We start from the raw sequence: 14,771 nt of genomic DNA, 5'->3' as shown, positions 1-14,771 counted from the left end.
TCAAAACAAGTGGAAGAACATCTGTCCACTTTGTACCTGCAGCTAGGCACATTTTTACATCTCTGTCTTTTATAATAACATTCTCATGCTCCTCAACATCTGAAATTTCTATTCTATCTGTACAATGGAGCAATCTGTTTTCAATATGTTTTCTGTTATCTGATAACTTTGCAACAGTAATTTCATCATTATGTCGCATCTGAAATGTTTCAACCCATTTTGTAATCAAACAAATAATCACAAAAATGTAGCACAGTTTATCATACAGTGCCATCTCACAGAAATCCATTTGTAATCTGGTCAATGAATCACTCTCCTGTAATTCTGTTCCCATTCCCACAACTATTCTCTTAATTGTGTTCACTTGTTGGTAAGTCAGACACCTCTGGTAAAGAAATTCTGCAATTTTATGGTACATTCTGTCCATGTCAGTAATCATGCTATTTGGTAAAAACTACTCTACCATCTTTGTTTATCCAAATCTCATCCTCATCTCGCTGTCTAAAATCTGTTCTCAACCATGTGTTTCTCTCCTCATGAGTTGCTTCATCTTGTAAGTCTTTGACCACCTGCCATGTTTCAACTACAGATGTTAGTATTAGGGAACTCAAAGCATGTTCATCATTATTTTTGTATGCTGCACATATCACGCCAGCAAACCTTTCTGCCAATTGAATATCATCAATCAATCTTTTAATTAAATTTGCATTTCTGAAAAGTGAACCTGCAAAAGTCAATGTTTCAATCTGTTGATCAATTGTGTCCTTTACTTTGATGTCTTCACTCAAAAGAACATCATTTTTATACCAATATTCTGGAAATGTATCTATTCTTTGTGGACTGTTTTCTTGTTCTATATTTAATCCTGTATCTGTTTTGTCTGTCTGTTTATTAACAAAAATTTGCAATGGCAGTGAAGCCATCTCAATCTCTTGAATCATTACCTGTCGCTGTACTTTTAGCTGTTCATTCAGCTCATTTATCTCAATCTCCTTTTCCTTTGAACATAATGTTGACTCATCAGGCTGTGTTAATTCAATTAGGTCAATGTCAGACTTCTCACTTACCAGAACTGAAGTCATCTCTGTTTCTTGCTGAGTTGTAATCCCTACTAGTTCAATCTCGAGTACAATAGAATAAACCTTTTCAGTTAATGGGACCTTTAAAACTGCGGAAATAGTTTCATCTTTTCTAAGTACAGGGACTATCTCTGTTTCCATATATTTCATGGACTCCTTTAAATTATTTGATGAATTTACATGATCAGGAATATTAATTCCAGATGTACTCGGCATTTCATCATGCTTTTCTGTCACGTTAATTTGAGAAGAAGTTTGAACTGGGACTATGTCAATCTGATCTTGGACTTTTGGCGTTACATTAACCTGTTCTGGGGGTCTTCTTGAATTTCTGTTCTGATCCATATTTACAACATCAATTTTACATTGATCAACTTTTTCTATTCTGACACCTTTATTATTTATTTTCGCTAATTTGGGAATCTTTAATTTACTCTCACATTTAGCAACAACCTTTTTCATTTTCTTGTACAAAGAAGACATTTTATTTCTCTTTATATAATTTGGTAAATGTACTCTTTAAATTTTCCTTGCAACGTTTGCTGATCAATTAATTAATTAATTAATTTAACACTATCAGGTGTAGAAAACTTTATAACTCCGTCAATTTAATTTTTCTCCTAATTTATCTGTATCACTAATTTTTATAAACCTGAAAAGGAAAATATCAATTTGCAAAAACAGTAGCAATGCAAAATATTTATTTATAACAATAATACCAACATATAATCACATGTGTTTTAAATGTACTTATTTTTCACTTACACACCTTCTGCAACATATACCTGTGGAAAAAGAAAACCTAATCTATTTTGCCTTAATTTACATATAATGTTTTGCTGCAAAAACCTATTAGACTCCTAATAATTTCTTTAAAATAATAGTTTAATTTTACTTTGAAATCACAAAATCACCAAATTTGATACAATGTTACTAATGTTTACACATTAATTCTTTCTCAGGTGTACTCTATAACTGTACTTCCAATTCAATAAAGTTCTAGACACTAATGTTAAAACAAAAGCAAACAAGATGCACTAGTTATCTGGGATGCCTCAGCCAATTACTACACGACTCTTACAAAATGCTCCAGCCAATCAGAGCAATGCTTCCACGACCTTCAGTCAAATTCAACACCACTGCAACTCTAACATTACTGCTGTCACTGATGCTTTCCTTCCTCCCCCGCACTTTCACGCTCAATTTATCAATATACACAACACTCATCGAGGTGGCCCACACAACTGCAGCTCTTAGCAATACACACAACGCTCGCTGACTGCCATCACAACACTCATCAGTTGGCTTCAAGCAGCCCCTCTTATACTTGCACTCTAAATACAACACACAAACGCTCAAACGCTCGCCATATACATCACTAATCACACACTTCTCTTGCAACAACACTATCACAACGAGGGAAACCAAAGCGGGAATTTAATTTTATAAATCAAGGTGTCAGCTGATTATTGTCCCTCTATTTGTTTCTAACTTTGTAATACTTGTAAAATATTACGAGCAATTTCCTTCAAACAACAAAACACTGTTACCCAATCATCACGCTGCCTCACACAACTCCTTAGCCAATCAGAGTGCTGCTTTAAAGATAGTCAGCCACTCTCAGCGCAGCTTTTGCTAGTAATGTGTCCTGCTGTTATAATAAATTTTCTCTTGCGCTTAGCCCTTCGTTAGAAAATGGAAATTTAATACAGCGCAAATACTTTTATTTTTTGTGGGCGCTCACTCGTCTGTATCAGCTATGGTATGTTTCTCCCTTTAAACATTAAGGGGCTAAAGCGGTGATCTAATTCTAAATTCAATTATAAAATACTTTCTCGGTAGGCAGCAGTCACAAAGCCCACACTCGAGCCTCAACCAATCAGGTCGCGGCTCCCTTATGACGCTGCGCGTCACCAGCCAATTGGAGTACGGCCTCACTATAACACTCCTGAGACTTCAACCAACCAGCGCACAGCGGCTTCGAAATTTACAGCCACTGCAGCCTCTTTCCTTTATAATTTACGCGCTACGCTTGTGACACATTAGTTGTGACATTAACAGTACAGCCTTAGAAGACTCCTGCAAATTTTTTAATGGGTAACCTGCCTCAGCCAATCACGGCGCCATTGACGATGTTCCAACCAATTACAGGGCGGCCTTTCAGCCAATCAGAGCGCTCCCTCGCCCCGATACTCCAGACACCGCAATCAATTGGAGCACAGCTTTACCTGACACTCCGGTGCTCCATCAAATCAGAGCGCGGTCGCTCTGACAAACACTGTCACCGCTGTTCCAAGTTCCCTGCGCTCTGCCTCTCCTCTAGGAAATCCAACCTGAACACAGCGCGTAGTCGCCTCCAATTCACTTTGTTTATGTAAACTTCAATCCCGTGTCAACTCGCTCAACCACAACCACTACACCCTTCTCCCACCAAAACTTTAAAGCGTCGAGAAAAAGGGAATCAAAACGATGTTTTATTTATTTATACAAATACAAAACACTTCCTCGGCAGGTACAAAGCCCATATTCGAGCCTCAACCAATCCGGTCGCGGCTCCTACAAACTCACGAAGCCTTGTCCAATCAGAGGGCGGCTCCAGCTATGACGCGACGGCGTTTTAACCAATGGGACCGCGGCGGCTGACGTAGACAGCCGCTGCAGCTGGCAGCTCTCCCCTTCGCTCCTCTCACTCGTCAAACAGCCCCTCCCTCACAAAATTTGTTTTTTAACAGCGCGCTACGCTTTTCACACGCACCAGCTTTACCAGCATTAATATTCCTCTTTTTAACAACAGTATTATTATAGCGAGGGAAACCCTTCCACCACAGTCTGTCTCCTCACGCTCATGTGACACGCTTCGTTTTTATCAAAATTTCAATCCAAGGCAGAAATTAAATCAAGGGCAATTTATTTTATAAACTATTAGAAGATTTGTGGTGACATATATCAACTATTAACGTGTAATTACTTTTAATAATTCTAAACGATTTTCACTGAATTATCGACGCTCTAGCCCAATCAGAGCGCGGCTTTGCTCAGACACTCCTGACGTCTTTGGCCAATCAGGACGTCTTCTCCCTATGACGAGCCTTAGGCCTCAACGAATCAGAGCGCGGTTGTTTTGACGTAAGCAGCTGCTGCAGCTTCAGTCTCTCCTCACACGCTCTCACTCCTAAATCAGCCCCTCCCTTACACTTTTCGATCGGGGCACTTTTCTAATCGTTTTAAACTAGGGAGAACAATTTATTACTATATTTAAAGCGAGGAATGTTTATAAAATTAATACTGATCACTTTTTACTTACTTAAAAATGTTTAACAACGTGGAATACTTTAATTATAGCCTAATTAACACAGAACATTCTAAAATGCTCCTGAATGTTTTAAAATAGCACAGTTCACCTTTTTATACTTTTCAACTATGCTGAACACTTTTCAATTGAATTTTATTAACGTGCAGAGCTTTTAAATGTATTTAAACACTGCACATCATCATAAAAGTCTTAGAATGGTACAGACTTTATCCTAAACTTTCCTAAGTACCTTAGAATTACCTTTGGTACATTTTAGTGAATACATAAAACGAAACTCATCTGTCTGCTTCTCTAATTAGGATAGTTTACATACATTCAAGTATCCACACTTCGGAATAGTCGGCGCTATTCTCACTAAGGATAATTTACATTTGCCAGTAGAGCAACTCTTACCCTACCCTTCTAACACGTAAAAATATGAACCAGTTTTCCTCTGAACGCACCGCGAAGTGACAGTTCTAAGAGTTCCACTTGAACATACCTTACAAAACAATCACGCACTTTCACACTGAAAATTCCCTAACTTCAGACACACATGAAATCCGTACAGGACTCTCACCTGTTTATAGAAATCATGCACCGTTAGCAAAATAACACCGTTATCCGTACAGGGCTCTCACCTGTTTATAGATATAAAACATGTACCCGTACAGGACTCTAACCTGTTTATAGATAATCATGCACCGACATTACCCTACCCTTCACTCAAGCTTGAATATAACTAATACTCTTATCACAGTGAGTTTTATGGAAGGCGCTTTGTCCCTATTCTCATGCTGCTCTAATTTCTTAGAAAACCCTCACTATACAAGATTCACACCTAGCCCTAAAACTGTGTTGCACGGCGACAACTCTGTATTGCACGGCGACAATACCTCTGGTACACGGCGATACCAACAGTGATACTCGGCGATATCACAGAAACAGATCAGATATTCTGCATGACTACCTTCTCATCACACAGTTTTTGTACCGGTACACACATAGCACAAAAATAAACAAACTCAACATGTGTTAAAACTTAATCCTATGATTTTACCAACATATATGTATCATGCATGTAACATGTATGTCAAAAACAACATATATAAACCGTCCGATGGCTACCATGAAATTGATCCAGCGCTCTCACCAAAATATTGCACAAATAACACTATCTACTATCACCAAACTTACAATACAACACTAGGCCCATATCAACAATAGAGCGACTGAATCATGAGGCGATAAGATCTAAATATGTTGTTTAAAACTATCTACAATAATCAAGACCAGCTTGTCATTTTAGAAAGTTTATTTAAACACATCTAGGAAAACTTAGGTTTTGGTATTTTATTAAACAAGCATTAGAAAATGTCATAAAGAAAGATTTATTCAGTATTAATAAAAAGAGCATAAATCAAGAATTATTATTCATTAGCAGGAATAAGTAAAATTAAGCATTTTCCAAAATCCTAACTATATCTCTGTCTCTACCCTCATCACCTAGTAATAAAGTAATTAATAAAAACTCCTGCCCTCACGTGTAAAGTCCATCAGCATAACATCGTCCTCCAGATTTCTCGAGCGTAAGCCAACTATGTGTTCTCTGAACCTATTCTTATACCCTAAATTAAGCTGAGCTAACTATTTTTCACATTCCAGCAGACGAATTCTAGTTCTCCATTGGCTGAGCCACCTCGTACCACAGTAAACTGTGACACCTCCTTCTTACATGCCCGGGCAAATTCACTAGTTCATTGTTCATTTAGAAGTCTTGGCAGTTCTTCCTTAGGCTGCTACATTTTGTAGCGAAAGCTTCCTTTTAACAATGAGCTTGTCAGCTCTGAACTCCCGTGGCACATTAGCAAACTTCTCCAAAGAGTCATCTTTTTAGCAGTTCATTCCAAAACCTTTCAAAATAAAAGCTCAGAGGCCTTTTCCATCCTTCTCGGAATTATTTTCACTTGAGCCATTTTCATCAATAGGCCTGTTTTCAAAGAGCGTCAATTTTCTGCGCCACCTCTCCTGCGCCACTTTTAAAAGTGTACTATTTTTCTGCAGCCATCTCTAAGCTTCATTTGTAATACTATTATATAAACAAACACAAAGAAAAATTAATGAAAGAAATACAGTTTGTTCTGTTGCCTCCCATCATTGCTAATAATTAACCCATTAGTCTAAATTACCTAGCAGTAAAGCACAAATAAAGCAGCATTTTATATCTACCAGTCTTCATGAATCCATAAAACCTTATGTGCACCTAGAATAGTAGAAATGACATCACATAGACAAGGGAAGCAAAATAAGCACATGCCATTATTTTAAAAACAGCTGCTATTAGTTATGACATGACAATAGACAAGATTAATTTATTATTTTCCACATACATGAGAATGCAACATAATGCACATTTATGAGCACACATGTTAGTTTCCCGCGTGTTCTGTGAAAATGCAACTTTAAACTAGATTGAATTAGCATACACATAGCACAAATTGTTAACATTATTAATTTATTTATGGAAGTGTGACTTCACGAGTTTAAACAGATTTCTGTTTTCTATCTCGCTCCATCAGGTCGGAGAATGGGAGGAGCTCAGTGGCATTGCCCAGGCAGAGGAGTGTGTGTGTCAGACTGACTGCTACACGCAACGTCGATCCTCCCCCTGCCAACACGATCCCCCTAAGGACCTTTGTCGACCCCAGCTGCTACCGTCATTGATGAGACGAGGCCCCAGATTGCAAGGCTCTGCTCCAATCCCCAGTCCCATGGAGGGCACACTCCGTAAACACCCTCCGTCCAATACCTTCTCTCCCAAGCTTCTCCAAGCTCGCGCAGGGCATGGTGGCAGGGCATCACTGAGACCCATGCCAGAAGCGATCCCCTGAGCTAGGAACGTACCTTGCCCAGGAGCTCCCCTTGCCCCGGAAACACCCCAAGGCTGCTCCTTCTCAGTTGGCTTTATGGAGCAATTCTTCTATCTCTGAGATTTCTTGTGCCTACACAGGCCATAGTTAGCTAATCAGACAACATCTTGAGCAGGATGCCTTTTATTCCTGCAAACACTTAGGAGACAGAGCCAATGAAGGGGAAACTACTTTTCAAACTGGTTTTCCTTTGGGCGTGTAGTCCACTAGGAGCCATACCTCTAGGGTGGGCAACCCTTTACCCAGCAACCAAGGAAAGGTCATGCCATCTTGAAGGGGGTAAGAATAGGTCACTCTGGAATAGCCAGATTCCACATATCACAGGAACTTTGTCGCTAGAGAGGAGGGGACCTGGTAGCCGATTGGCTAGTGACCGATTGGCCCACTCAGGGCACTTTACTGGGATAAGTAAGGCACCCTTCCCCTAAGTTCACTCTGGAGAAGTAGAAAGAGCCAAAGAAAGACTGCCCTGCTGCCTTTAGTTCGCACAACGAGAGGCTGCATCATCAAGAGGACTACACCTACTGCACTTTTGGGCTAGCAAGATTAGGGCTGTGCTTGTGGATCCTGAGCTGGGAAAAAGTTGATTTCCTGTCTTCACCAACTGCAGTGACTTCAAGGATGCGACTACTGATCTCCTGAAACCAGCTCCAGGGACATAAGAGCTGAAAGTGCCCAAATCTGCAAAGTGGTAACCACTGCAGTTACCGTGCTGCTGCCAGTCGCCGGACACATTGAGAGGCAAATCCAAGATAGCAAAGAGTTGCACCTGTCTCTTCTGTCCACCGGAGTGCCATGACCGGATTGGTCACACCCAAGGGACACTAGCTTCCACCAAGGATATTGGCTGTGACTGCTGTGTCTCAAGACTGAATGCCCAGCCGCAGCTGGCCTTCTATTGCTGCAAAGAGAACACCATGTGACCATGGTCAAAATCACCTCAACCCACCCATGGACTGAGGGATCACTGCACTTCACCCCTGTCAACTGCACAGCATCAGGAGCATCCTTTGATTGTCTTTTTGTGGCATCCCTTAGCTTCATGCACAACTGCATTGAAGTCTATGACGGTCATCCTGTAAGCCCCTATCGCCACAGGAGCGTCACTTTTAAGGACGTTCCTGTGGCGATAGGGGCTTTGCCTTATTTACAAGGCAGGGTTAAGCCACTTCACGTGGCTTAATGCTGCCTCTTAAATAAGGCCCCCTTTCACGCTATGCTTAGCGTGAAAGGAAGGGCAATGAGTGTTGCTGTGGGCGTTCCACCACAACACCCATTGATTCTAACGCTGCCTCCTATTTACACGGGAGGCGTAAATAGGAGGCAGTGCCAGAATTAGGACCAGGGAAAACCTGGTCTTACCCTGCCACAACAAAGAGAAATGTTTAATTTCTCCACGATTTTGCTGTTTTCATGTGTGTTGCATGGTGCAGCACAGATGGAAATAGTAAAAGGCCAATGATTGTTTATGAACAGGAAGGTCCCCCTTCCTGCACATAAACAATCATTTTAAAAAAATGCAGTTTTGCAACTTCTGTGTGTACTGCATTTAAAGAATGTTTTTGTGTAGGAAGGGGGACCTTCCTGTACATAAACAATCTTCCCCTGAACACAGACACCCTACGTTGGCGCTAGGCTGCTAAACTTAGCGCCAGCACAGGGGGAAACTAGGGCTTCTCCATATTCTTGTAAATATGGTGCAGCCCTGAGTTTCAGAAGTAGCAGATTGTGTCGATAAGCCAAGGAGGCTAACCTCAAGCTCCGCCCCTTGTTTGTACTTATGCCCCTAAGTTCCTTTGCCAAGCCTTACTGCTTGCTACCAGAGCTGCCAAGGGTTGAGCTAAGGTTAAGTAAACAGAACAGACTGGACCCAAGATGGTATCTATGAGTGTATTCTACAATAAGACCCCACAACCATATCATATAGTACACCCAGATCCTCACACATAATATTAGGCCTCCCAGTTTTATGGTATTTGTTTTTTGACATTTCTGCCTGTATTTATTTTTGTTCATTTTATTTTTTATTCATTCTATCTGTGTTTATCCATATTTATTTTGAGTTTTGTAAAAAAATGAAGTTGAATCTAGTATATTTCTACATTTAATAAAAAGATAAATGTACACTTATAAGTGGCCCTGTGACACATTTTAATCATATGAACACTCATAGGTGAGAGATCAATACACTGATATGAAAACATGTACATTTTAGTATTAACCTTTTTTAAGTCTCATTACTAGAATTTCTCTCTTTTTTACCTTTCATACCTGTCAATCCGCACAGTTATTGGCTTAGCAGTTTTGAGTAAAAGCATTTAGGATCACTAAAGAAAACACATTTATGGTGTTATCCACATATAAAAATACATGCAGAGAATAAAATAAATTCCTTTCTTTCTGTATTTATCTATATGAATTGTTAAAAGTGAAAAACAAGGAGCCTTACTTATTATCTGCTGTACTGTTTCTCATGTTTTGTGGAACATTCTCCTCCAGGGGCCTCGCCGAGCCACCTTAGCCAACAGCTAAGGATTTTTATGACCTATAATTTCTTTAGAGGTCGCCTTCAGCCCTCCCCCACCCTCCATACAGACACACACACAACATCGCAGCTTAGGCACCGAAAACATATGCCGAGGGCACCTGTCCTGCATCCACCTTAACATTCCCATGTCAGTTTAAATTAACAAGTGACCATGTGAACACTTTCATACGTGAATCAACTTTAAATAAATGACATCCCAATGGCCACGTACAATATTGACATTTGATTTGCAGTTTACTTTGCTTTCTATGTAAATCTTCTACTATTCCTGTAATTTTTATTTTATTATAAAAAAATACTTACCTGCATCGTCCCTGTATACTGCTTCATTCTACATAAGTGCCTTCATTTCTAAGTGTCCATATACAAATTAGGAGATTTATCTATTGACGTTGTCAATACTTTTATTTTACTGTTGTAAACTTGTACAACTATGTGTACAGCAAAATTCAATAAAAGAAAAAAGTGGGAAAAATGATATGCAGCTGCGATTTGTTTACTGAGTATATGAATATTTGTGTCTGTTTTTTTGCAGGTTGTGGTGTTAACCTGGGCCTGAGGGGCTTGGAGTCATCAGAGGAGTTCTTTTACAGGATTGCCACAGCTATTGATCAGACCGATATCTTCGATGCGCTATCTGACAAAATTAAGCACTCGAAGCACGTCGCAGAAGAGTTTCGGCACGGCGGACTACTTGATGCAATGTTTAAATGAACAACGAGAAATGGGCCGAATGAAAACAGTGTCAATTTGGAAGCTATAAAATATTCATTAGGCACCATTTTCAAAGTGCACTGTCCATTTAGAAGCTTATTTGAGAATCGACAAACTGTTAAAAAAATTATTTAAAATAATGATAATGTGGGTATCACAGTTGATTTGTGCAATTTTTTTAAGCTCCTATCAAGCAATGGGACATATTTACAACTAAAGTGGCGGAGCGTGATGTTGAGCTAAGAAGGCTAACGCCATGTTCCGTCACTTTAGAAATGCAGAGCTGCACTGTATTTACAACAATACGGTGCAGCCCTGCAGTTTTTCCCCGCATTGGGGCTAAATGTAGCTGCCTAGAGCCAACACAGGCAGTTGTTGTTTGCTGCCGAGCACATCAGGAGAATCCTGGGGACGCAGCGATTTATATAGCAAATTGGACTATGTTCTAAAGCCTGAGCCTGTACTATCAAAATAGCAGTACAACAAAGAATAGGACTGTCTACTCTACATGGTTCCTCAGTGTCGGGTCACCACATAAGATAACAGGATATTACGCCAACTCAGAAGTGGTAGCGCCCATTCACAAAAGAAAAATATCTTGGAAGAATAAATAAAGAGTATTCTTCTAGTATGTGCAGGTCCAACAGAACCCTTTCCTAATAGGAGTCATCCAGACCAACAAACGTACCTATAGCTTGCTAATTTGAAAGGCGGCATCCGTTTGAATATTTCACTTGCATCATTAGTATCTGTACCACTACCATTAGGTGAGGGATATTTGTGTTATGAAGGTCCTGAAGAAGGCGATTCACATATTCCACCGAAACGCGAATCGACCATTCTATATGCGCCCAACCTACGACTCGGTCAATGAGAGCTATAAGACCCATATCCCCTTCTGACTAGAATGTGTATGTGTTATTTTGGGGTTGTTTGCCAGTTTGATTCGTGTAAGTGAGTGTGAATGTGATTTTGTTTATGAGATTAGAGTGTATGGTATTATCATAGGGGTAAAATGATTAGTACTAAATCAAATGTGTACATAAAGACATGAAATTGTTTGTTCAAGAGAAAATGTATAAAAAAGAGAATCTTGTGATAAAAATAAAATATGAATATGTATGTCTGTTTAGAGTAAAATTCTTCAAGTTTTGATATTATCACTTTACCAAAATGAATAAATAAATTTTTTGAATAAAGAGATTGTGATCGTACTCAGCATGTTCAACAAAATGGATATGTAACCCATTGAGATTCATTCTAGAAGGTAAAGAAATAGAGGTCCAGAGGGAGACACATGATTCTCTGTGTTCATTGTATTTTTCCCCCTTTTCTCCCTGACCTACAGTTTATCTTAGAGGGGAGTCTCTTTTCCATAGATGCAAGGGTGCCTGCATTGTGGGAAATGGTTGTTCATGGGCAGAAAGGTGTCCCTTCCTGCAAATAAACAATCTTACATGGTGATTTGTAACTTCTAAGTGTGCTGCTTCTGCAGCACATTTAGAAGTTGCAAGTTGTCATTTTGAAAATTATTGTTTATGTGCAGGAAGGGACACCTTCCTCCAAATAAACAATCATACACAGCGTTTTTGCCGTTTCTATGTGTGCTGCACAATGCACCACACATATAAACAGCAAACACGAGGAGAAATAAAGCATTACTCCTCATTTCACCTGTTTAAGACCTGGTTTTCCCTGGTCTTAATTTTGGTGCTGCCTCCTATTTACGCCACCCTTGTAAATATGGGGCAGCGAAAAAAACAATGGGTGTTGCAGCGTATCGCCCACTGCAACACCTGTTACATGCCCCTTTCACACTAAGTATAGCATGAAAGGGGCACTTATTTACAAGGTGGCGTTAAGCCATGTTAAGTGGCTAAACGCTACCTTGTAAATAAGACGAAACCCCTATAGTCACAAGAACATCGATATAAGTGACGCTCCTGTGGCAAAAGGGGCTTGTAAATATGCCCCAATGTTTTTGAGGTAAACAATTTAGAATAGTAGATACGATTTTCCCGTCCGCCATGGTCCCCCCCCGCCATTGTAGTATGGCGGGGGGAAAAAAGGTGGCGGACGGGCAAGGATGACGGACAGATCCGTCCGCCATCCTAATGGACCCCAGAGTATGCAGAAGAATGCTCACACACAATAAGTGAGCTCAGATCAAGTCCTCCCGCTGGACAATTTGAAAACAACTTTTTTTTTTATTAAGGAAGAGGCAGCACAAAACGGCCTCACCATTAGAAGATGCCAGATACAAGACTGCTGTGTTTTCTCTTTGCCGAAAATATGTTTTTAATACTTAGGGCTTCATTACAAGCAGCCAGCAGGAAGTTGTCATATGTATTGCGCTCGATAAAATCCAACATCTCAAGGTTGGCAATTTGACGTGTGAAATAAATAGCACCTCTTACAAGTGTTTCCCTGACACAGGGAAATAAGTAACATGGCGCCTTTGTTTCTTGCAGCATAAGAATCCGCAGATTCAGATAATACCATGAATTTACCAGCAGTCAAGTTCTGGTACGATTGACCTGCTGAAAATTAGCAGGATGGGCAAACTTTATTGCACCCACTAAATTCCCAAGTGTGATAACTTTCTCGTCGTTTATAATTCCAACCCCTGCGCAAACAGAGCTTTGAGCACAGGTCTCAAATTATTAGGCAACTCGTAAGGAGGGCCAAAGTTGACCTGGATCCAGACGAGATTTCTTACATGCTTGAAACGCAATGTGATGCAGAGCATGAAGTTGGACGTGTAAATGAATAATAAACACATTTTTTTCTGTCAGGATCTTTTTCTTGGTTCACAAAATGTCTCCTAGGTTTACCAATCATATTGTTTAAATGTCGATGTTGAAAAGCAACCAGAGAAAACACTGTGGAAATAAAAATTACGTCTTTAATAATTATATCTTGTTCTACTCCAATGAAAATAGCTCGACCGTCCAAAAACTCGAATTTAACTAAATGCTGCCACCTGTTGTTTCAGCTGGAAAATGCTCGTCCAAATTCACTAGCCTCTCGAAGCATGATTTTTGTAGGGCACGCGTGAAGAAAATATACTTATGCCTAGGATAAATGTCTGCTAAATCTACCTAGCATCACTAGGTACCTCAGTTTCTCATCCTTTTCATCTTCACCGCCCTTTAGTAAGGATTTGAGTAAAAAAAATGCACCACGAAGAAGATAGAAATGTGTTCCTATGGGGTAACTGTTTTTTAGTGGCGCCGGTAATTGTAGGAGGGAGGGGGCGGACAGGGCACGCACGCACACATACACACACTCACACACACATATCCATTCGCAACACTAACTATTTAATATTCAAACATACAGGCACCAAACATTATTAGAAAAATCAAATTTACATGAAGCTCTGCCTCGGAGGTCCCATCAGGCTTTGGACTACAGCCTTCCCTCATCTGCCAATGAGGGAAGGCAGCAGACCCTAGGTATTCATTGAGTGGGATGGGGTCAGTGAGACTGCTGACCCCACCCCACACTATGGTGTCGATTCCGATCCGGTAAAAAGCGCTCCGAATTGCAGTTCGGAGCGTTTTTCCCCGTACGAATAGCACCCGTAGGCGTCCCCGTACGATTCAGCAAGTACGATCACAAATAAATGCGTGGCTCCGTACGACTCGTACAAAACACCGTACAAATCGAAAATCCGTACGATTTGCAGTCGGCTGACGCACCACGCTGCGTCCGTACGTAAATAGACCGCGCCTTCCGACCCAGGAAGTACGATCCGTGTCGAACACACACCGTACGGCTCTTTTGCTACGAGAGCTCTAAACTACCGTAAACCCACACTCCGTCAAACCCGGCACCCGGTACACGACAAGCAAGACATGAACGCCATCGTCCGTGTCATCCCTATCCTGTACGCCCACCACCTCGTATATAGAAACCGACGACGGCGCAGAAGGTGAGTACAACGAACACCAACATACCTGTACGTGTTGCCATACGAGCACATCTCCATTGCACGACTGTCATGTCTGGGTACGTTGCACCACACAATCCCGCACAACACCAGTGTCATACGGAGACGTACCGCACCTACGTCATCGACTTCGGGGTACGGTACGTCACCGCACTCCACCAGTGTTATACGTGCCGCATGTACGTCATCCAGCTCGGGGTACGGTACGTCACCGCACAACACCAGTGTCATACGGAGACGTACCGCACCTACG

General features: G+C 40.7%; 1 protein-coding gene across 3 annotated transcripts in view; it reads left to right on the top strand.

Moving 5' to 3' along the window:
* The window catches only part of LOC144799793 (uncharacterized), a 436,537-nt gene extending 424,675 nt beyond the window's left edge, over positions 1-11,862 (top strand). For 2 of the 3 annotated variants that reach the window (XM_078671344.1, XM_078671346.1), the window contains one exon: positions 10,385-10,484. Coding sequence is in view for 1 of the 3 variants with exons in the window: in XM_078671345.1 (XP_078527471.1) it covers positions 10,385-10,563 (179 nt within the window). In the remaining 2 variants the exon portion in view is untranslated. Of the gene's footprint in view, positions 1-10,384 lie in introns of all 3 variants that reach the window. The other variant, XM_078671345.1, reaches the window with a different exon arrangement.
* The last annotated feature ends 2,909 nt before the right edge of the window (positions 11,863-14,771 follow it).

The sequence above is a fragment of the Lissotriton helveticus genome, chromosome 12 (genome assembly GCF_964261635.1).
Source record: "Lissotriton helveticus chromosome 12, aLisHel1.1, whole genome shotgun sequence".
In the NCBI taxonomy this organism is placed as follows: domain Eukaryota; kingdom Metazoa; phylum Chordata; class Amphibia; order Caudata; family Salamandridae; genus Lissotriton; species Lissotriton helveticus.
The sequence above is the reverse complement of the archived record's forward strand: the minus strand, read 5'-3'. Positions and strand labels throughout refer to the sequence as shown.